Source organism: Cajanus cajan, chromosome 6, assembly GCF_000230855.2.
Source record: "Cajanus cajan strain Asha chromosome 6, NIPB_CcT2T_4, whole genome shotgun sequence".
NCBI lineage: Eukaryota > Viridiplantae > Streptophyta > Magnoliopsida > Fabales > Fabaceae > Cajanus > Cajanus cajan.
The window spans coordinates 12,988,427-13,013,302 of record NC_138522.1 but is presented as its reverse complement, the minus strand read 5'-3'; the positions used below and the strand labels follow the sequence as shown (position 1 = coordinate 13,013,302).

The 24,876-nt window shown below is 33.9% G+C and overlaps 3 protein-coding genes across 3 annotated transcripts; 1 reads left to right on the top strand and 2 right to left on the bottom strand.

Annotated features, from left to right (window-relative positions):
* The first annotated feature begins 2,868 nt into the window (after positions 1–2,868).
* On the top strand, positions 2,869–11,363 carry LOC109792697 (uncharacterized). The gene is made up of 8 exons (XM_083076072.1): positions 2,869–2,874; positions 2,995–3,132; positions 4,815–4,874; positions 4,968–5,051; positions 6,636–6,678; positions 7,126–7,373; positions 7,459–7,560; positions 10,782–11,363. Exons 1-8 carry the CDS (start codon positions 2,869–2,871, stop codon positions 11,238–11,240), a joined length of 1,140 nt encoding a protein of 379 aa, XP_082932198.1. The 3' UTR covers positions 11,241–11,363.
* A 7,698-nt stretch (positions 11,364–19,061) lies between these two features.
* Positions 19,062–19,463, bottom strand: LOC109815977 (uncharacterized). The gene has a single exon (XM_083076071.1). The coding sequence runs from the start codon at positions 19,461–19,463 to the stop codon at positions 19,062–19,064; it is 402 nt and encodes a 133-aa protein (XP_082932197.1).
* Positions 19,464–22,075: 2,612 nt separating this feature from the next.
* On the bottom strand, positions 22,076–23,506 carry LOC145949254 (uncharacterized). Its single transcript, XM_083076070.1, has one exon. It carries the CDS (start codon positions 23,504–23,506, stop codon positions 22,076–22,078), a length of 1,431 nt encoding a protein of 476 aa, XP_082932196.1.
* Positions 23,507–24,876: the final 1,370 nt, after the last annotated feature.

Below are 24,876 nucleotides of genomic sequence, written 5' to 3'. Positions count from 1 at the left end.
ATTTGTTTACGGTGGATTTCGTTTTATGGATCCTTTTTATTCGAACTAGCACGATTTCACGTTTCAATTTATGCGTGTTCGTGACATGACAGAATTGAAGACTTTCAGTGAAAAAATAAAATCGTACAAGTAAGAAATAGAGTTTTCATTAAATGGTAACAGAATTACAATTCGTAAGGGTAACGAAACGTGTTTAGAATGACTACACTACACTAGACTAGATTATGCTATGCTACGCTATGCTATGCTACTCCTAAAAAGGAAAAAGAAAGGTGGTCGAGAAATCGTACCCAAAGCTGTCTCGTACGCACAGTATGCCTTATGCACAGGCTGCGGAGTGCATGTGAGGTATTGTGGGAATTAGATTTTCGACCTCTGTTACGAGCATGGCTCGTTTAATTTATAGACAAAAATCTGGGAAAGGTAACTGTTTCTGACGTGCCCCGAAAGCGCATAACCGTTCTAAACTTCCACGTCGTGGCTTATTCCCGGGCACGTCTTTGGATAACTCTTGGAACTGCTTATTAACTTCCCCAAACCGTTTTGCAGCTTTTGACACTTATCCCATGATTTACTTCAATCGCTCTTAAATCGTGTCTCCTTTAAGCTCTTCATTCCGAGAGGTTGCGAAGTGTGTTCGTGTATGCCTGGATTCTTGGGATTTCGAGTAACCAACGAAAAATATACTCGAGTGTTTCCTGATTTTTCTTGTACTTTGAGAGGTTGCGAGGCTGTGAGCCTTTCTCTTGAGCAGCGTCCTTCCTAGTTCAATAATTTCGAGAGTTTCTCGAAAAGTGTCTTCGTGTCCTTCCTAGTACAATGATTTCGAGAGTTTCTCGAAAAGTGTCTTCGTGTCCTTCCTGGTACAATGATTTCGAGAGTTTCACGAAAAGTGTCTTCGTGTCCTTCCTCAGAAACTTCTTTGCCATTTTCCGATCACCTAGGATTTAAAACACCTCTGTATTTCGAGTGCCTCCGAATTCATTTTTCAGTACTAACAGATGGGATATTGAAAATTTTTATTTTAGACTTTTATCATGATTTATATTTAATTTTGTATGGTGAGTTATGTCTTATGACTATTAATGATGCTAATTTTATGACTATTATGTTAATTTATAATTAATTTTAAATTTTAAATTTTGTTGATAATTTTTTTTTAATTTTTGGTGGGCTAGTGGGCTGGCCCGTATAACCCACCAACCCGTAGTGAGTTGGGCCGGGCCAATTTTTTTTAAAAAAAATCAAAAGTAGACCGGATTGGGTTGCCTCGTTTTTATAGTGGGTCTAGGTGAACTGGCCCACATGGGCAAGACTGACCCATTTTGACAGCTCTATTAACGCTTGAAAAATTAACTTTCAAACATGATTTCTTCCCGCAGAAGATATTTGGTTTGTACAAAAACTAATGAATGGTAAGGAAGTTAGGTAATAGTAATTATTTTATGAATCTTATTTAAGAATAAATTATTTTTTAACTACTATTTATTAGAACTTGAAATCAGGAATTGAAAAGGATTGAAAATATATTTTTAACTAATGAAAGGGTATTTTTTAAAAAATATCATTAAATTAAATAAAATTGGTTGAGATTTGTTTATATTTGACCCAACATCGAATTTTTCACTGTGCTAGAATTTTTTTTGAAAAAATACAAAAATAATCCCTCTTATAATATTTATATTTACGAATGTAAATTGTTTTATTGTACATGGTTAGAATTTGATCTTCTGAAAGCCGAATTTCGACCAGCCAATACCATTCATCCACAATTTGATTTATAAGAATATTGCATTTTCCCGCTGGAATTCGATTCCGTGGGATTCAAATTTCGTGCAGGGATTTAACTTTTTTTTTTCTTCAGTATTTCTAATATATATATATATATATATATAAATTAAATTTTAAAAATAGTTTAAAAATTAAGATAAAATTTAAATAAATAATAATTTTAATACGTTGTATTTATAATAAATTAGAATTTTAGTAAGTTAAAAAATTAATAAGTTATTATTTGAAAAAAATTTAAATTTAATAAGTTAGAATGTATTATATATATATATATATTTAAAAATATTAATAATATTTATAATTAAAATATATTTATAATAACAAAATTGAATAAATAATTTTTTAAGTATGATAAAAAAACATGTATAATAAAAAAATAGTTATGTATTTTTTTATATTATTTGTATAAGTTAAATATTAGAAGATGAAAAATAATATTTTAATAAGATAAATATAAATGAAAAACAATAATATTATGTTTATTAATTTATATTTTTATGTAAATTTATATAAGTTAGAAAATGAAAATTTATATTTTTATGTAAATTTTTATAAGTTATAATTTTAGAAAGTTCATATTTATTAATAAGTTATAATTTGAAGAAGTTAGAATTTTAATAAGTTCTAATTTGAAGTTTAAAAATTTAATAAGTTAAAATTTGAATAAGTTAAATTTTTCATAAGTTAAAATTTAAATAAGTTATAATTTTAATAAGTTATAAATTTAGTAAGTTAGAATTCGTTATAATTTATAAGAAATTATAATTTTAATAAATTATAAATTTAAAAAGTTAGACTTATTTATAATAAGTTATAATTTTAATAAGTTATAATTTGAATAAGTTTTAATTTTAGAAAATGTAATTTATTTTTAAAGGTTTTTGAAAATTTAAAAAATGAAAACAGTAAATTTGAAATGAATTTTAAATATATTATAATTATTATAATATGTAATATTATGTTTAGGTATTTATTTAAATACGTGGTAATATTATATTTAGATATTTATTTAATTAAGTCTAAGTTGATATTTTAGTGAACTACAATAATTAAGGTATATATAGATATGTTCCGAAAATGAACGTTTTTGAATGAGGTGGATACTTGCTATTTGAAAATTTTGAATAGAGAAAATTATAATTTGCAAGAAAGCTTCACAATGTTTTACATACAATTATTAACTATCTCCGTAATGGTGGTCAGTTCCACAACGAGGACGACATCTGTTATGTGGTGGATTTTTTTGTTGTGGTTCTTGCTCTTGGAATCCAAGATCAAGTTGTGGAGAATTTGGGTCATTTTGAAGGGCCATTTGTTGGAAAGCATTTGAGGAACTACCAGGTTCATTTGTAAAATCCGGTCGATAAAGAGACTGCATGTAACTTTCTGCTAAAGATGGAGTTGTAAAATCAACTCCAAATAAGTTTGTAAAAAAGTCATCCGAAGTAGTTGCAAACGAATGCTTTCTATCAATTATGTTTGCTTCAGGCATGATGTTTGGTGGAGGAAACGATGTAATCTTGTGATATGATCGTGTGGAAGATGTACCGGTATCAAATGATGTGGTAGTTCGTAGTTGTTGATGGCTCCTCCTTGGATCTTATATTAGTGGTGGCATAGATAGGAAATAAATGGAATTAGCAATGTACCATCCATGTATTCTCGTGAGTGGCACAATGGGCCTTGCATTGGATGACCCGTTAATGTCAACTCACGTCTATTGTTCCACACATCTATCCATTGTGTGTGTCACTACAAGAAAAATATAAAATAGCGACCGAAATTAGCGACTGAAATTTATCCGTCGCTATTTTGCGACCGAATTAGCGACCGATTACAATAGCGACCGATTTAGCGACTGATATTTTTCCGTCGCTATTTTGCGACCGAATTAGCGACCGAATAGAGTGGTAGCGAGAAAATCAGTCGCTAAATCGGTCGCTGTTTTATTTGTGTTTCATGAAAATATAATTTGCGACGGAATTAGCGACCAATATTGAATAAATTATCAAAAAAATTGCGACCGAATTCAATTCGGTCGCTAATCCAAACTATTGATTTTTTTTAGCGACTGATTTTATTTCGGTAGCTAAAATATACGAATAACTTTTCCCACAGCGACCGATTAAAATTCGGTCGCTAAATTTTTTTTTTTTTATTGCAATTGCAATTGATCTGGTACTTTTTATTAAAATGTCAACATCAGGATTCGATCCTTGGACGTCTACATTGTGAGCCAACGATACTACCACCATGCCAGATTCATTCCTTAGCATAATATTGAAACTAATGTATATATATATATAATAAAGAAGCTCATGACTTAAACTTTGAGAAAGTAAGTGTTTGCAAAAAGTGTATTTTGATTATAAAAAGTCTTTTCATTTTAATTTATTGTAAAATAATTATAATATTTAATTTTTCATCATTAAACAATAACCATTATAAGATTTATTTTTTTAATTTAATTATTTATTATAATACTTTTAGCCACCATATTGATAAAAAATTATTTTGAATCAAAATATATTATAAAAGTTTAGTTAATTCATTATCATTCACTCATTTTATTAAAAAGTGATAAAATATAAATACCTTTTAATTAATTTAATAAAATAAAAACTTTAAAATATATATCTAAAGTCGGTAACAATTTCTTAAATATAAATATTTAATTAATTTTAATATATACTAAATTTAATATTAGAAAATTTGTTATGATTTTATTTATAATTTTTATTATCTTGTAATTTAATATTAGAAAATTTATTATGTTTGATTCAAATTAAATTTTAAAATAAATGTTTATTTATTTAAAATAAATTAAGCACAAACTAAAATTAAAAATAATGCTCATAAAGAATTAATTTACCTACTAGTATTTTACTGTAGGTATAAATTTAAATATATTAAAATATTTTAAAAATATCAAAAACACAGAAAAAAAAATGTGAAAACAAATAAACGTTGAAGGTATTTTAATTTTAGAGTGGCCCTGCTTCCTTTCACTTTCACCAAAATAGGGTTTCACTTCCTTTCACTCGGTGTCCTCCAAGCCTCAGCGGTTGAAGGATAAAGTGAAGGTAATGAGGTTTTCCTTTCACTTCGTTATTTTCGGTGGTTTCTTCGTCGCTAGCGTTCGCAATGAGGACGTTTCATTTTTCTTTCTCTGTTAGGGTTTCTTCCTTTGCATTGGTTTTCTAAAACGTTCTCTCCAAAAGCGGAAGATCTCTAGAGAGCAAGCAGCAAAGGAAATTGAGGTAATTATATGCTTATATTGTGTAATTTTGAGAATGGCTAGATTTTCTGTTTGAAGATAATCCTTTATCTTCTTCAATAGCATTGAAATTTTCTCAATGCGTGCCCCTGGATCCCCACCACTTGCTGCCACCATCTAATGCAAAGCAATTGATTCTTGTTAATTGCGTTTGCTCCTAAACTTCCGCAATTACGTAATGTGATTACCTTTTTGTTATTAATTAGGTGTAATATATGTGTAGTCCCATGCGTTGAAATATTGAAGATGACGATTTTAAAAATAACTATTTGGAGATTTTATTCTATAAACTTTACTCTCAGCTATCTCTTAACAAAAATCTGGTTTCTTTTATTGGATCTCTTGATTTAAGTACCTTTCGTAATAGAAGCTTTTACTTTATATATTATTAGTTAGGGGTGGAAACAAAAATATTAGGTATATTCTGAGGTTGATACATGTACTTAATTACTACTTACCATTTTTAGCAACATAAAAAAAATTGACAATGAATCAGCAAAGCATAATCTTTAGCTAGTAAAAAGAGGTAAAGTAGTTCTCTAAATTGGGATTATTTTGCAAACATAATGTTTATATAAGAAGTCATTTTAATATATTATAATATAATGTTTTCAGTTGGTTTTCGGATACGTGAAATAAATTAAAGTATCGGTGCCTCATAGACTTCAGCTATGGAAACCTTTATGCTCAGTTTATATAAGAACTGACATTGTATATGTTAAAATGCTTTGGAGATATTAGCATACTTCAGGCTTAAATATCTGAGGGCTGTAAAAAACAGGATAATGTACTTTCAAGGGTAACCAGTATAAGCTAATCTAAATTAAAGGGACTCCTGTTGGTTATATTTGGGAATTATTTTACTTTATTTCAAGGAGTAATAGAAAACACAGGGTGTTTTGAACTTTGAGAGTTGAGACTTTTCATGTTGTGTAACAAAGTTATTTTGTGGATAAGTGCCCAGCTCTCGTTACTAGCCACATTTATTAAAAAAGCTAAGCTGGTTTCTTGATTTGAGGAGACAAACATAATTACAATCCAGTTTGCTTTCGATGAACGGTTCTATATCCCAGTCATATAAAATTCTTGGTTGTTAGTTTTTGGGTAATATGTTTATAAAAAGTATTAAAATCAGTCGCTCAAGGACCTGAAAACAGGAGAAAACCAACTGAATCAACATCTAGGACAGCATAAGTCATTTTATTAGAAGCATGTTTCAATAATGTTTCCTCCAAACATATTATTCAACCCATAATTCTAAAAGGTCTATTTACAACAAGCATACAAGAATGCCTCCCAAGGAACTGCAAGTAAATTAAGAAGTGTGTGGTACTCTGATTCTTTTCTTTTTGTTTTTGAACAATCCATATTTTATTGAAAATATCTGGTAGTTGGTAACCTTACTTTATTCAATTTAATGATTATGGTGCATTTAGTTATATTTGCGTTGCTATTACAAAATAATTGCTGCTTGTGTGAACTCTAAGTTTGCAACTTATGTTTTACTTACTTGAATTCAAATTATCTACTTATCCTCTTATGATTTGTATGTATGTGTGTTGCACAGGTGGAAGAAATAAAATTAAAGCCTGTGATTGCATTTGATTGTGGTAAGTTCTGTTTTGGCATTTTTTTCATTCAGGTGGAATTGTGCTAAAGACCAAATTTATAAATGGAACTTCAGCTAATGACTTGATGTTTATATGAATTGCTTCTTTTGATTTGTTAAAAGAATAATAATGAGAGGGGAAAAACTATAAAAGAAAATCATTTGTATTAAAATAGATTCAAATGTAACATATATTTCATCATTGAAGAAATATAAAGGATTTTAAATTAAGAGATAAAAAGTATAATTTAAACATTTCTTAAAAAAATGTAATCAAGTGAGCCACATAAGAAAACAAAAGGGCATGTGCGTGGGGTCTAGATTTTGGGCACGTAATGTATAATATTATGAAAAAAAAAAATCCCTACAAAACCCATAGATTTGGTAAGCCAGCAAGGATTCCTTGTATCTTCAATCCATGAAACTAACAATAAACATGAAGTTTTAGCTTTGCTGTCCAGGCCCGTTGAATTCCTTGTTGCCCAAAAGGTTGTATGTTGTATTACAAAGAAAATTCAAATAGAACAAATTGCAAGATTTGTGGGGAAGATCGATACAAGACAACCAATAAGAGGGGTGTTGAAAAGAAAATTCCAAAACAAAAGTAATACTGCTAAAGGGAATCGGGCTGTAGAGAATGGAGCAACAGCTTACACTGGTGGCTCCATATCTGCAGGAGCCCACTTTGAAAAATTGGTAAGTTTATTTCATTTTTTTTATTTATATTTAGTTCAATTTCATATAATTGATTGGTTGAATTGCAATATTTAAATTTATATAGGCGAAGGAGCTAAATCGTCCCCCTACTGCTTGGGAATTAGTGGAAAAGACAAAAAAACTTAAGACTGGAGAATGGGTCAATGATAAAGCCCGCAACATTGCTGTAAGTTCCTCTCCATGTTCTGTTTTATTCTGTAATTTTTGTTGACTTTCCTTTTTGTTTGTGATCAATTTTGTCTTGTGATGTTGTTGATGTGTGTGACTGTTGTATAGTTACACATTAGGCATGCCACTGGCCATGTAGTGTTTATTGTACTTTATAGAAGATATTGCTGAATATCCTCTAGTTGTAGCGTACAACTTGGAGAAGAGGATTATCCCTAGCTTCTTGGTAATCAAAATCTTGATTGATAATTTACAATGATAATTATTGTAGCATCTTTTAATAAGCAATGCATGCAGTGTATTATTGATTGGAAGCAGGAGAACAAAATTGCCAGTTGTGGAAGTGACATTACATTATCAATTATGGCATATGTTGCACTCGCTGATTTATTATCACTAACATTCATTGATTAATTTTGTGTACTTGGTTGATGGAAAACCTTTCTCTAAACTCCGATCCTGTGGCATTTGTTTTTACTATCCTCTGCATTGGCCCAAAGAGGCAAGTAGGACCATACCACCACTTCTTAAACCTTGCTTCTCACTCACACTTGACTTCACACACAAACAGCTCTACATATACTAATATTTTAACACGAATTTACTTATTTTAAATTAATAAAATAAAATATTAAATAATAAGTAAATATTGCTTTATATATATTAAATAATTCTCATAGAAAAAATGGTTAATTTTTATATTAAAAAAATATTGGTACATACATATAAAATAAGTATTATCTCTGAAACATAATTTATTTTATGAATGAGAAGAAGATTGAAACTCTGATGAGGTTGGTTTAGAGGGGGAAGCGGTTTTGACAAATATGTGATACTGAGCTAGGTGGTTTAAGTCCAACTTAACTTTCTGAAACTTGTGCAGTTGAAAGTGACTATTAGGTAGATATGTCACAGGCCATAATAAGGATATGTGGACTGTTACAACCCAATTTACCTCATCCTGGACCTCTTTGAGAGAATAAAGACTTATTGTCTTGTGTATTTTGATGTGTTACATATGATAAAATATAACGCACTAATGCTTAAATATACTAATGCTAGATCATAATCCTAATTAAAGAAAGAAATAATTAAATATTACAAAACACATTATAGGGAAATTAGTCCCAAGAGATAATCTCTAAGACACTCTAAATTATTCAAAGATATAATCAGGATATTATTGGATATTTTTCACTACACTGAATAATATTCTCATGTGTATATTGTGATGTTTTACTTTCGTAAGATTATAAAACATAAACCCCTAACCTTTATTTATAATAGTACTAGATCATAATCCCATCTGAATAAAGAGACTAGTCATGAAATATTAGGAAATATTAAAACTAATGAAATAGGGAAACTACTCCTAAGAGATAATCTGTAAGATACACTAAATTATTCCAAGATATAATCAAGATAGTCTAGTTAGGGAAATGGGTCAATGTGTCTCTTGAACTGAATGTTTTTATATTGTAAATAATAATTATAAATGCATTGCAAAATAGATATGTTAATGAAAAAGTTAATGAATATTATGCACTTATTTAATTACTCATTAGATTAATACTTTAAGAATTATTATCACAATTAATTATTAAAAAAACTAAATAATTGATAATACATATAGTATGAGAACGGAGTAGGTTATTTAAAAAATTAATATCTTGAAATCTTAGATTAGTTTTAAAAAGAGTTAATGGTGTTCTCATTAAAATTTAATATACCCTTTTATCAAAATTTAACTGTGAACCGTAATTATATTTTTTTATATCAATATCATAGTTCTATTTATAAGGTAAATTGAATATATATATATATATATATATATATATATATATATATAATTATACTAATTATAAATATCATTCTATTGAATCAATTAAAAAGTCTACAAAAATAATTCTCATAAAACAATTTGAATAATCATTCTATTCAAATACCTTTTATCCTAATTATTATTAAATTGTTTAATTTTGATAAGAAAAGGGAAAGAAGCCAAGGTTAATCTTAGCTCAACTATTGATATTAGCAAGTCCCACATTGGCCAGTTAATGCTAGAAGCAGTTTTTCCCCTTTGTATATGTGGTTTGCTTGAGTAATCAGCTTAATTAATTATTTATTCAATATTCTACTGTCAAACGAGAGCTTATTCAAAAGCTTGCCGTGAAACTTGTTGAAATGAATTACAAAGAGCTTATTGGAAGGTCATAAACTACTTTCATAAACCCAAATAATCAAATGTCCTAGGACATGACTTTTGTTAGCCATTTGGTATTACGTGTCATTGGTCATAGTTAAGTCACAGACTCAAAATTGTTAGGCATGGAGGCAGTGGAGAATATGCTGTCTGTATACTACATATATGCTATGAGATTTTAACAGTCTTGGTTGAGTGAATTTGACAAAAACCTATGGATTGTGACTAAATTTGAGCAGTGCTGTCCTACTTTGAGCTGAACCAGCCTAAGCTGTAGTTTCACTGGTCAGACAGGCTAGACCAGACTAGGTTTAATAAATATACTGTGAACCTTAACAATTGTATTTGTAAAATATTTGAAAGATTTTTTGTTTTCAAGTATTCATTAGAAAATTCTTTAGTAGGTTTAATCTTTTTGTGTCCTGCTAATTTTATGGTAAAGGCATATTCACAAACATTTGATTCGGCTCAGTAGTCTGTACTCTGTACTGTTATCACATAACCATTTTATACTTTTTGCAATTCTTTTTTTTTTTTTTACCAAAAGTGACATGTGATAGACATGTCTACACTAAAACTGCCATAAACTATATTGATTGTCTTGGAGGAAGCCCCTGGTTATTTGTTAGAGCATGTGGTGGGGTTCAATAACCAAACCTTATTAGTTTATTTCAATGGAATCAAATTGTGATTAATTGTTCTACCATTACCATTTTTTAATAAATGAAGTAATGGTTTTTTACGTTTTTATGGTGTAGCCCCTTCAACTTAAAATTGTAACTCTCTTGTTAATGCATACTGCTCCTTGGAATCATGGATATATATATATATATATATATATATATATATGAATTTGAACATTTGCCAATTACTGGTAACTTTATGCTTTTGATAGCATCTTAGAGTAGCTAACAGTTAGATAAAATAGCTAGGTGGTTACTGTTGTAGAAGTAAGAATTATTTAAAATATTATTTCCTTGAAATTTTTGTTGAAATAATATTTTTTATTTTTTTAGGAGAAATATAAGGAGCGTCTAATTGAAGTCAAGCAACAAGTTACACAGGATGACACAGAGGGCTCTGCTTCTACTTGTATTAGTGATAATGAAGTTTATTTGCAGGTGGTTAAAAAGAATTCGAAGGGGAACTTGTATGGGCTTGCTGGATTGACCGATGATTTCATTCGCTCAACACTTCCACAATCTTCTAATTCACAGCCATCACCAGTCACTGCAGGGGTGATTGAAGAAATGCAAAATAGGATAACTAAATTAAATGCTGAGCTTGCTGCAAAGGAAGCAAAGGAAAAAGCATTGGAAGAGCATATACGACAGCATGATGAGCAGATGCAGTATATACTACGCCATCTCAACATTGACCCTTTAAGGCCAACCCGTCCTGCACGGAGTACTACCCCAGATGATCCTGACCATGCTGTTGATGATGCTCTTGATGACATAGCAGAAGACCCTTAATTAAGCTTCTTTATTTTACTTGTTTCAAGATATTTTATTGTATTTGACTATTACTTTGTTCAAGTTTAAACGTTTTATGTTATTATTGTGTTTTTAGCATACTATATTGACATACTTATATTTTATTTAGTTTTCACTATAATATAAATCTTCTTCGATAAGATTTTGTCTTTTAGTATGTTCTAGTTTATTATTATAAATTGTGTAATAAATATATTGTTAATTTCATATTCGTTAACAGGTATAAATTTATAAATAAAAAATAATTTAAAAATACTTGTATATTTTAGCGACCGAAATAGCGACCGAAATTATATGTAGCTAATTTAAGTTATTAGCGACAGAAATAGTGACCAAAATAATTGGTAGCTATTTTAAATTTTAGCGACCGAAATAGCGACCGATTTTATCCGTATCTATCTCAGGTTTTTAGCGACCGAAATAGCGACTGATTTTATCCGTGCCTATTTCACTTTTTTTAGCGACCGAAATAGTGACTGATTTTATCCGTACCTATTTCAGTTTTAGCGACCGATTTAGCGACTGATTTATAAAGTATTTTTATTAAATAAATACAAAAATTAGCGACGGAAATTGCTACCAAAAAATTCGGTCGCAAAATTGGTCTCCAGAAGTTAGGAGACCAAAATTTTAGCGACGGATTTTTATTGGCTAGCGACGGAATTTTCGGTCGCTAAATTGCGACGGAAAAAAAATCGGTCGCTATTTGAAATAGCGACCAGGGTTTTAGCGACTGAATTTACCTAAATAGCGACCGATTTTGGTGGTCGCTAAAACTTGATTTTTTTGTAGTGTGTCTTGTGATCCAATTTTCATCTTGTCTTCCTCTCATGTCAATTGCATGGAGATCATCCAAATTGTTAGGTAGAGAAGGGACTTCTTGGAAGAGCCTAAACTATAGTCTGACTCTATCTGTTTGATGCCATTCAACAATTGCAAAGCAAAGGATGGTAGTACATGAAGTCCACAATTGTGCATCTCTATAAGCTTCCATGGGTATTGAGGGTTGCAAGTCTTGATATGGGGCCCATAAAAACTACAAAAAAAAATATCTTTTTTTAATTAAGATAATATGTAAAACAAAAGAAAATAATAAATAATTTAAAATTGTGTTATGAAATTTTACCTGATTAGCTTGAATGTGGTCAAACATATTTAAGTACCCCACAATATCATTATGAGGTTTATTCCAGAAGTTTAGCACTCTACCCCCGCTATATCTGCACACTAAAGGGTATGTTGGTGGATTACTGGAAATTGACGCAATATATGGCATGCGATACCATGCCTTAGACATTAAAAGTTATGCACAACCACCCATTATTTTGCTCCTAACTTTTGTGGCCTTGCACATTTTCCTGTACAACATAGCTAAACAAGCATTCCCCTAACTATATCTTCTAGTTCTTCTAAGGTTAGTTAGTGAATATAAATACATAAGATGAACTTTATTACCTGTTTTGTCAGGCATCAAAACACGTCCAATCAAACCTAATACATATAACCTAACATGGGTGTGAACTTGTTCCTCTAATGGTTGTTCTGGTAATGGCAACATGTTGTCTCTAAGCCACTTCAGTTTCACCATAGAGCCAACAAGTGACTTTCCCTTAACTAGAACAATGTCGAGATAAGTATCACACATGTCCTCCCAATCAAACATTGTTGGAGCAATGACAGGGAGTCCATCAATTCTTAGGCCGATTTGAAGTGCAACATCCTCTAGGGTTATGATGCACTCCCCTATTGGAAAATGAAAAGTGTGAGTTTCAGGTCTCCACCTCTCGACCAAAGTGGTTACCAGTGCATGATCCAGCTTAAGATGTCTTAGTTTTGCCACCCCAGCAAAACCAAATTGTTCAAGAATAGGAACAATTACAGGTTGGGTTCTGGCATTGAATGATAGAATGATGAAATGATGTTCTTAGATATTGATTCACATTTTAAGTAAACAAAAATTATGTGTAAAACATATTGTTCTATCAATGAAGGCATACCTATGATCATTTTGTTTCGTCAACAACATTTTTTGTAAAAATAAGGAAGTTTAATGAAATTTTAAAGTTTCAGACAACTGAAGAATTTTGAAGGATGCTTGGTTGATATGAGTTGTGATAGTAGTAGATGAACAACTTTATAGACAAGGTTTGGTTTGAAGAAGGAGAACCAAGTAGCATTGGATTCCTAAGGCGTGGGCCCCACAGGGAATCAATGCTTTGAAGGCGTGACTGACATGTCATTATCGTTGACAGTGGTGGGACTCACATGGAATCAATGCTTTGCTCCATAACGTGCACTTAAGAGTTTACGGTTGATTTTTTTTAGTTTAGGGCCAACTTTTTCTATGACTTACATATATTTATGACTTGTGAAACTTGTACCATTGGATTCATTGATATGAAAACTATTCAAATAAGTTGGTTTCAGTAAAAAATTCAAAAAAATTTACATAAAATATCGTCCCTAAAGTAGTACGTTTGTTAGGGTTTACAGTTGATTTTTCTTTTCAATTTAGGGCTAACTTTTTCTATGACTTACATATATTTATGACTTGTGAAACTTGTACCATTGGATTCATTGATATGAAAACTATTGATAAGTTGGTTCCAGTAAAAAATTCAAAATTGTTTTACATAAAATATCATTCGTAAAGTGGTACGTTGATTAGGGTTTATGATTGATTTTTTTCAATTTAGGGCTAACTTTTTCTATGACTTACATATATTTATGACTTGTGAAACTTGTACCATTGGATTCATTGATATGAAAACTATTGAAATGAGTTGGTTCTAGTAAAAAATTCAATTTTTTTTACATAAAATATCGTCCATAAACTGGTACGTTGATTAGGGTTTATAGTTGATTTTTTTCAATTTAAGGCTAACTTTTTCTATGACTTACATATATTTATGACTTGTGAAACTTTACCATTGGATTTATTGATATGAAAACAATTGAAATAAGTTAGTTTCAATAAAAAATTCAATTTTGTTTTACATAAAATATCACCTGTAAAGTGATTCTTGACACTTTGAAACACAACAGTAATGACACCATTGCGTAAAGTAATGATTCCTGACACGTCTGAAACACATCATTGATGACACTAGTGTGTAAAGCAATGATTTCCTTACACGTTTGAAATACATCATTGATGACACCACTACGTAAAGCAATGATTCTTGACACGTCTGAGACACATCATTGATGACACCACTGCGTAAAGCATTGATTCCTGACGCGTCTGAGACACATCATTGATGACACCATGTGTAATGACTATGTTGCCCTTCCTCTTAGTCATTGAGGTTCCATTGTGAATATAACCATTAAGGTTCTGTTAGTAATATGAACGTTATCAATGTATCCGTTCCTGACCATTCACAACTAGCCGTTACGGGAATCCAATGCTACCATTTATAAATAGCCCTTCATCCCTTCATTTTCTTCATTCACCTTCTCATCTTTTTGCTTCATTCGTCCCCTTCTAAGCTCATCCCCTCAATCACATTCTTAATTCCCTTTCTTGAACCAAAAAATGTCTTTTCAATCGATGTCATTGTTCACTCAGATGGTTCCATTAACCAATGACCTAACAAAGGAGTTACCTTCACCTCCCCATCAGCAAAATTAGTTCGTATAAAGATAGAAATCACTCTAGAAAGGCTCTAGAGATTCATCCACACAAAACTACATCGACACGATAATGAAAAGGTGGCTACCATACATTTTCGCTACGCTATTAGACTTGGCCCGAGGGTTAGTAATTACACCTGTGTTGAGTTGAATGATGAAAAAGATGTTGAGGCACTTTTCAATATTCACGATTCTAAGCAACTCCAATCAGGTATTGAATTATATGTTACCTTTGCCACAAATGAATCACATCCACCACAACTCCCACCTTCACCTTCACCTTACCAAATTTACCAAACTTACCAAAACACAAACTCATCTGGTCCTTCATATGATATTCCCTCTAAATACGAAATTCAGTTCTACACACAACTTTTAATTGGTCAATTCATGGACCTCAATGAAATACCCTCCCAGCCATTTGAACAAACTATATACTCTATCCCTCTCAACCAAATGTACAAAACACCATTGAAGAACATGTTGTTCTTGGTCTCCCAACATAAAATGTCTTTGATGCATTTAGCGAGGACGAACACGAAATCCTCTCCTAACATGAAGATAACGATGAAGAAGACTCCCTCCCAGTCCCAAATATTCCACCACCAGAACCATTATCCATATACAACCCACCTGCACATTTTTTAGACTTCCATAATCAAATCCAAGAACATGACTCTGAGTTTAGCTATGTCCTTGAATGTGAAATGGTTGTCTATCTGCTTGGAACACTTTTTGTTGGCCAACGCTTCCAGACAAAAGAACAAGTGCAAGACGCCATAAACAAATTTCACATTGTGAATCATTACACTTACAAGGTTAAGATGTCAAGCACAACTAGGCTTCTTATGGAATGTGTTCATCACGACTGTGTTTGGAGATGTCGTGCTATATTGCGCACCAGAAAGAAGCATCGGAAAATCATGATCCTTGAAGGCCCCTATACATGTGTTTCCCCACTCATCTCACAAGATCATAATAAATTGGGATCATGAATGATTTCTCAAACCATTCGTGAAATTATTGAGGCTGATCCATCCACACTCATCTCAACCATCATAGCCTACATCAAGTCCATGATGGGTTACACAATTAGTTATAGAAAGAGATGGTTGGGGAAGCAACATGCCATTGAAAACATCTTTGGAAACTGGGAGGAGTCATACCACAAGTTACAAGGTATGTTTCATGAAGTTAAACATGAAAAACACATAGAAGGGGGGTTGAATATGTGTGTGTCGCAACCCGAAAATTTCCGATCTCGCGACTAATGATTTAGACATCCTTTTAAAAGTCTCATCAATTAAGGAATGCCTGGACACCAGACTAATACTTAATTAATAGTTTTGAAAAATGAGTTCATGGAGTCGCCACCAATGTTTTACTCAAAAATATTGGAAAAAGAAAATGTTTTTTTAAAAAATCCAATAATGGCCTTGATAACCAGAATTGGGTTTGGGAGTCGGTTATGTGTAGGGAAGGTATTAAGCACCCCTACAACGCCCTTAATTGGTACCATATGGTGAAGTTAGCATTATAAATGATAATAATATAAATATTAAATCTCCTTTTATTAATAATTATTTACATGCTTGAAATTTAAATTATACAATTAACCCTAAAATATCTACACGATTATTTTTATTATAACAATATTTATTATAAAGAAGAAATAAAAAAAAGGAGAAAGAGATTAACTGAAATACCTCTTGAATGAGCTCTATTGAATCTTCAAAACAGGAATATTTTAGGTGCTTTGTGGTAACCTTTCACACTACAATGCCTCACAAAAGTCTCAAGAAATACAAAAGAGAGAGAGAGAAAAAAAAAAAAGAGAAATTTCGAGCTCAAAGGAGTCTGGACAAAATTTTGGAGTCCTGAGAAATGAGCCCAAACTATCTATTTATAGACTTCAGAAAGCGTCCAGAACGACCCGTTCCAAAATCAGAATGAGTCGTTCTGTGTTAATTTTGTAACTGGAACAACCCGTTTTGAAATTGGAACGGTCCGTTCCAGAGATAAAATTAACACATCCTTTGGTAGACTGGAACTGTCGTTCCAAACAAGGATCTTTAGGCTCTTTTTATAACTTGGAACGGCCCGTTCCAGTTAAAGTTTTAGCCCTCTTTTGAGGAATTTAGAACGGCCTTTTCCAATCTTGGAACGGCCCGTTCCAATCTTGGAACGGCCCGTTCCAATCATGGAATGGCCCGTTCCAAATTAAGGTTTTTGGCCCTTTTAGGAACTTGGAACGGCCCGTTCCAAATTGGGAACGGCCCGTTCCGGTTTTGGAACAGCCCGCTCCAATCTTCTAAAATTAGTTTGTTTGGGCTTTTAGGCCTTCTAAAGTCCTGTCTTGTTGTTTGCATGCTTCGGGAGCTCCTTCCCTTCATAACAGAGGTCCATTTCCTTGTTTGTATGCCCCCGGACGAAATTGGGTGACTACAGTTGCCCCTCTTTACTTGTCCTTTCGAATAGTAATGTGTTGCTTTTCCAAAGGCAAGAAAAGACGTAGACATTTCGTCCGGGTCTTCTCTTCGTCTCTTTGGTGATTCTGTGTTGTTTCCCTTGTGATAATGTGTTCCTTTATTTGTAGCTTCTTTCACTCTAAGGTTAGGTAACCCTCTTCAATCTTGTACTAGTTTTGAGGATCTAGCAACCCTTTCACTAAGGTCAGGTAACCCACTTTGTACTAGTTTTGGGGATCTAGCAACCCTTTCACTAAGGTCAGGTAACCCACTTTGTCGTTGAGGTAGTTTCGTAGCCCAGCCTCTCCAAGCTGGACAGATATTTTAAGGCTTCAGCCGGCCTCCTCTAAGGTCAGGTAACCCACTTTGTCATTGAAGTAGTTTCGTAGCTCAGCCTCTCCAAGCTGGACTGATATTTTAAGGCTTCAGCCGACCTCCTCTAAGGTCAGGTAACCCACTTTGTTGTTAAAGTAGTTTCGTAGCTCAACCTCTCCAAGTTGGACTGATATTTTAAGGCTTCAGCCGGCCTCCTCTAAGGTCAGGTAACCCTCTTTGTTGTTGAAGTAGTTTCGTAGCTCATCCTCTCCAAGCTAGACTGATATTTTAAGGCTTCAGCCAACCTCCTCTAAGGTTAGGTAACCCACTTTGTTCTTGTACTAGTTTTAGGGATCTAGCAACCCCTTCCATGCTTGTACTTGATGTCTTCTTGTTGGTGTTGTGGGATGAAAGACTTCCCCCAAGTGGATGGGCAGGAGATGTTTGATGTGCCCTTGTGTTGGTGGGCAGAGAAGTGGATGACTGGCAGGGATTCTAATGTTGCCCCTGCCGCTTGAGTATTGTGATGCCTCTCCAGGCGCCTGCTTGTGGTAGGTTTCTTTTTTTCTGAATTTCATTTTTGTTTAGCTTCGGCTTTTTCATATTTGTAGCTTGCCTTTTGTTGCTATTTTTCTTAAATTCTTCAGCTTTTTCAACATGTACGAAGCTTGCCTTTTTTTTTGTCTATTGCTGGTCATTGTAAGGGATTTACTTGACCTTGTCTTATCTCTGTTGTGAGGGAAGATTTTTTCCCCTTCACAGGTGGCTCCCTTCTTGATTGCTTTCTTTAGAGATTTTATTCATGATGCATGCATGGATTGAAAATGTTTGCAGCCTACTGCCCTTTTGGATAATTCCCTTTTGATGTGAAAAGTTATTAATTTCAAGTGCGCGCTTTTCTATATGCCATACATATGCGTTTAAGCTTTTTAGAAATCTATTGGTATCAGGTGGCTTCCCTTTACCACTTTATTTATTTGTTTTTTTTGGACTGAAGATTTGCACATGACTTTTGCTTACTTTAGAGGCCCGTATAGGATTGCCTCGTCTATTTAACTATTTTTTTTACTGGGTTGTTTTGATTTTTCTCTTTAATACCAAAACACGCCATTTAAAGATAAAGGTTGAAAGAACTGAGAAGAGTGATATTTTATTGCAAATCAGAAAATTTCAAGGAGGGTTACAAGAGAAGGTTTGAAAAAACTGACTGAGGTTGGCCGGCGTCTGGGCTTGAGCGATCATGAATTTAAGAAACGAAGCTTGGCATCCTCCTAGTTGTCTAATCAGTACCGCTTCAAGTAATTTCTTGACTTCTATAGAAGGTGATAGGGCTTCTAGGTCGTCTGTTCGTCTTGCTTTAACGCCCTCTTTTTTTTTGCGCTTAAGCATAGAACTTCTTAACGGCATCAGAGTTTACTGGGTAAGCGAGTTCTTCACCGTCCATGTTAGTGAGGATCAATGCTCCTCTAGAAAAGGCTCGCTTGACCACGTATGGGCCTTCATAGCTTGGTGCCCATTTCCCTATCTTATCCTTCTGTGCGGGTAAAAGTTTCCTGAGTACTAGATCCCCCTCTTCAAATGGTCGTGGTTGGACTCTTTTGTCAAAGGCTTTCTTGATTCTCCTTTGATATGTTTGCCCGTGACAAATGGCGTCTAACCTTTTCTCTTCTATGAGATTTAATTGGTCAAATTTGGTTCGAACCCATTCAGTTTCTGGGAGCTTTGCCTCCGTGAGTAATCTCAAAGAAGGAATTTCCACTTCAACAGGCAAGACTACCTCCATCCCGTATACTAAGGAAAAAGGGGTGGCGCCCGTCGATGTGTGAACGGATGTTCTGTACCCATCCAATGCGTAAGGTAGCATCTCATGCCAATCTTTATATGTAACGACCATTTTTTGAACGATCTTCTTGATATTCTTGTTGGCTGCCTCAACTGTCTCATTCATTTTTGGCCTATAAGGGGAGGAGTTATGATGTTGAATCTTGAAAGAGTCACATAATTCAGTCATCATCTTGTTGTTGAGGTTGGACTCATTGTCTGTTATAATTTTGTCAGGTATTCCATAACGATATATTATTTTTTCTGACAAAATTGACTACCACTTTACGGGTTACATGTGCGTATGACGTGGCTTCAACCCATTTGGTGAAGTAATCAGCAGCCACAAGAATGAATTTATGTCCATTTGAGGCCTTGGGTTCAATGGGTCCAATGACGTCTATAACACCCCAGTTTTCAATAAAGTTATTATTATTATTATTATAATAATTATTATTATTATATGGTATTTGGTCATAATTATTTTAATAATTATAGAAGAATATTATTTTGTACGTTTTAAATAATTATTGTTTTGGACAATTATTTTGTATGTATTAAATAAGTATTTTTTATTAGCATATTTAAATAAATATTTATATGTTTTAAGAGAAGGTTGATTTTATATGATATTTTGTTATTGAAATTATATTATTATATTTTGAGTCAGAAATATATTATTATTATAGAGGAAAAATATTTTATAATATACATGTATTTATTTTATTTAATTATTTTGAGGAAAAAGAGAAGTGGGTTAGAAGAGAAGGAAAATGGGTTGGGTTGACCCAGCCCAATGGATTAATTTTAAGGAGTCAGGTAGCGTTAACCCTATCTACCTCATTTGCGTTCTGAAGGGTTAGGAAAAAAAAAGGAGAAACAAAGAGCTCTAAGGAAGAGTACTCAGGAACAACCTTAGATCACACCTTTGTTTTCTGCTCATCCAGGTAAGGGGGGAGTGAGAAACCTCGCTCTGGGTGTGGGATTGTATGCTGGGTAGTGGGATTGGCCCCCAATCCTGTGTTTGCTGTATTTTTATGTATGCTCATGTATGAGGGGTTTCTCCCAATTGTATCTGTTTTGCTTATTATTTTTCTTATATGCAATTAATTGTATGACTTGAGATCTCTATGGGTTCCTATGGGAAACCCTATGAGAAAACGGGCAAAATATGAATGTTTTCTATTTTTCCTTCTGATTACTTTGTTGTGTTCCTTGTTGGATGTGATGCATGAGTATGTGGTTAATTTTGAAAATAAATATGTTTTAATATGATCTAGAGTGTTCTATGGGTTCCAGCGGGAAACCCTACGAGAAATAGGTAAAATATGAAATATTTTCTGTTTTGATTTATGATTTTTCTGTTATATTCCTTGTTTGATGACATGTAAAAATATGTATTTAATTTTATAAATAAACGAGTTTTGATATAAATTAAAGTGCTCTGTGGAGGCTTTGTGAATATGATGATGTAAAGTGAAATGTGATTGAGACATGGGATATGAAATGTGATAATGAAATATGATGACGAAATGCGATGATGTGATATGACCATGGGAAATGATAATGTGATATGAGAATGCATAGAGTCTTGATTGACATGCATCATTTGCATAAGTGTTTTAAGGGTACGATATGGAATACACCGCCAGAGAAGGCCCCCTAGTGTAAAAGCTTTGGGGATTAGTCCTTGGGGATAGCTCGGTTTGGAAGTCCCAGTCTCGCCCATTGTGTGCATGGGATGTATCTTGCGCAGCTTAACTATCCTGACGAGACTCTGGTAGTATATCCTTCTAGTGAGAGTGCGCAGAGGGTGTGACCCGGCATGTACTCCTAGACTACTCTTCGTGTATTGCTAGCGGCAATATGCCATGTGATGTTTTACTGGCACCACATGCATGATAATGTGAAGTTCGTGTCCATGCATGTGCATCCTTATTATTAAATGATGATAAATTACTATTTGTATGACTTGGATGATTGAATAAACTATTGTTGTTGATTGATCTATGAGGTAACTGTATTGTTTGTGTTTGGCTATCCGGTGTGCGTTCCTACACCGTGAGCCAGAGTGAGATGTTTCTCACTCCCTTCTTTTGTGTTGTTTCTTTTGTTTGATATAGAGGTGATCATCAGCGTGAGGCTGAGGATGTTGGTGATGAAGCATAGGCTTCTATGTTGGGTTTTGCTCTGATAGGACATGTGACATCGGGACATAGATAGGATTAGTTTAAAATGTTCTTATTAAATTATTTTGGAAAATTCAGTTTTATTTCTTTGTAATTTTACTGGCATGTTATTTGGATTAAGTTTATGAATGTGAACTCTTTACCCTTACGTGGTTGGAAATTTGATTTTTATTAATGAAAAATTTTTATTTTTTTTATAATTACTGTATATGTATGTTGGGGTAGAGAGTGTCACAATGTCCATGCCCCACATTGAGAAAGGCCAGGGCGAGGCCATTACATTGAGCTCACTTGGTGGGACTTGGATATTATCAGCATATATTTGGCATTTGTGGCACTTCCTAGCATACAAGATGCAATCCTTCTCCATAGTGGACCAAAAGTATCATGCGCTCATGATCTTTCTGGCCATGACCTGTCTAGCTATATGGGTACCGAAGGTTCTTTCGTGGACTTCCTTCATTAACGATCGAGACTCCTTATGACCAATACATCTTAACAGGATGGAATTAAAACTCTTATTGTACAGGATGTTCTCATGTAGTACAAATCCGATAGCCCTTCGTCTGATTGTTTTCTTGTCGTTGTCAAATGCCCCGACTGGGTATTTCCCTTCTTTGATGTATTGATGGATGTCAAAATACCAAGGATGGCCATCTTCCTTTTCCTCCAGTGTGCAACAATGAGCTTGTGTCTCATGTCGTCTGATTCTGATGATCGGTATTTCACATCCCTTTTTTATAGCAAACATGGATGATAGTGTAGCTAACGCATTTGCTAACTGATTCCCCTCTCTCGGGGTATGCTCAAAGTTAATGGATTCAAATTCAAACATCATATCTTGAATGTATGCTCGATAGGGGATTAATTTGTAGTCCTTCGTTTCCCATTCATCTCGTAGCTGGTATATCACCAAAGCTGAATTGTCGTAGACTTCTAGTTTGGTGACTTCGTTATCAAGCGCAGCCTGTAGACCCAATATACAAGCTTCGTATTCAACCATGTTGTTGGTGCATTCAAAGTCCAACCTTGCTGTCACCGGGATATGTTTTCCTTGGGACGATATCAGTATGGCTCCTATTTCGTGCCCCATTATATTGGAGGCCCCGTCGAAGAACATCGACCAGGATTTATTTTGACTTTGCTTTTTTGGCTCATCCTTCAAGGTCAATATTTCTTCATCGGGGAACTCCTCCTTGATCATGTGTTCGTCCTTGGTTGGTCCGTTTGCTAACTGATCGGCCAGGACACTACCTTTGATTGCCTTTTGCGAGACATATACAATATCATATTCTGATAGCAAAACCTGCCATCTAGCAATTCTCCCAACCAGAACAGACTTTTCAAGTAGGTACTTGATAGGATCCATTTTGGATATTAACTGGGTGGTATGTCTCAGTATGTACTGTCTTAGCCGCTGGGTGGCCCACACCAAGGCACAACATGTTTTCTCCAAAGGAGAATACCGAGCTTCGTAATCGGTAAACTTCTTGCTCAAGTAATAAATAGCTCTTTCTTGATTACCAGTCTTGTTTAACTGTCCTAGCATACATCCCATGGAATCTTCCAAGACCGTGAGGTATAGGATGAGAGGTTCTCCTTCAATAGGAGGCATCAATATTGGTGGATTGATGAGACATTGCTTAATCTTATCGAAAGCGATTTGACATTCCTCATTCCATTCCACTGGCTGATTCTTTTGAAGCAGCTTTAAGATGGGAGTGCATGTGTCAGTCAACTGAGATATGAAACGAGCTATATAATTCACCCTACCAAGAAATCCCCTTACCTCCTTTTCTGTCCTAGGGGGCGGCATTTCTATTATGGATCTGGCCTTGTCTGGATCCACTTCTATCCCCTTTTCACTAATGATGAACCCAAGGAGTTTTCCTTATCGGACTCCAAAAGTACATTTGGTAGGATTTAGCTTTAATTTGTACTTACGAAGCCGATTGAACAGTTTTCTTAGGTGGATAAGATGATCATTTTCATCTTTCGACTTAGCAATCATGTCATCTACATATACCTCTACCTCCTTGTGGATCATGTCATGAAATAGGGTTACCATTGCTCTCTGATAGCTTGCCTCTGCGTTTCTCAAACCGAAAGGCATCACCCGGTAACAGAAGGTGCCCCAAGGAGTGATGAATGAAGTCTTCTCTTGATCTTCGATGGCCATCTTGATCTGGTTATATCCTGAATATCCGTCCATAAATGAGAAAATTGTGTTCGTAGATGTGTTGTCTACGAGCACGTCAATGTGTGGTAGTGGGAAGTCATCTTTAGGACTGGCTCGATTTAGATCTCGATAGTCCACACAAACTCGCATCTTCCCGTTCTTCTTTAGTACGGGCACTATGTTCGCAAGCCATTCAGGATACCGAGATACAACCAAAAACCCAGCATCTAGTTGTTTTTGGACTTCTTCTTTTATTTTGAGGGACCACTCAGGTTTGATCCTTCAAAGTTTCTGCTTTACTAGAGGAATCCCATTTTTTATGGGCAATTTGTGTTCAACAATTTCGCGATCTAATCCTGGTATGTCGTGATAAGACCAAGCGAAGACATCGACATATTCCTTCAAGAGGTCGATCAATTGATTCCTAACCTCCTTTGCCATCCTCGTGCCGATTGATATTTCCTTTCTATCCTCTTCTTGCCCTAGATTAAACTACTCAACTTCCTCTTGATAGGGTTGGATTATACGATTCTCTTGGTCCATCAACCTTTGCATTTCGGGGGATAGATTCTCCTCATGCTTGAGTGATACATCACACAAGTTTAGATTTTGCTCAATTTCGTTTCCTTCGGCCATGTTCACTAGGTTCTGTATTTAGGTTTATAATTTTAATGCATGGATGAAGAAAAGAAGAAAATAAAGAGATAAAATAGGATAGACACAACTTCTAAATGGCGTATTTTATTATAAAAGAAAAAAATTCATTACAGCCCTTTATTGTAGAAACCCACAACCTTGGGAAGAGTTGTGGGTTCAAAACAGTGAAATAATAAAACTCATGATGACAAAAAACATGAATCCCTAATGGACATCCCTATTTATGCGGTCTTCCAACAGCACCGTTTCACGGGCTTTAATCTTCATCCTTGGGAAGCGGCTGCTTGTCAATACTAGGCATGTCCGTGTCAAATTTTAACCACCCGGCGTCAATTAGGCCTTGGACTCAA

Bases quoted from the DNA above. Each gene is read 5' to 3' on its own strand.
- LOC109815977 (XM_083076071.1), bottom strand. From the start codon at position 19,463: ATGGAGGTAGTCTTGCCTGTTGAAGTGGAAATTCCTTCTTTGAGATTA.
- LOC109792697 (XM_083076072.1), top strand. The intron at 7,374-7,458 runs GTAAGTTTATTT...AAATTTATATAG, and splicing joins GAGCCCACTTTGAAAAATTG to GCGAAGGAGCTAAATCGTCC. The intron at 7,561-10,781 runs GTAAGTTCCTCT...TTATTTTTTTAG, and splicing joins ATAAAGCCCGCAACATTGCT to GAGAAATATAAGGAGCGTCT.
- LOC145949254 (XM_083076070.1), bottom strand. From the start codon at position 23,506: ATGCCGCCCCCTAGGACAGAAAAGGAGGTAAGGGGATTTCTTGGTAGG.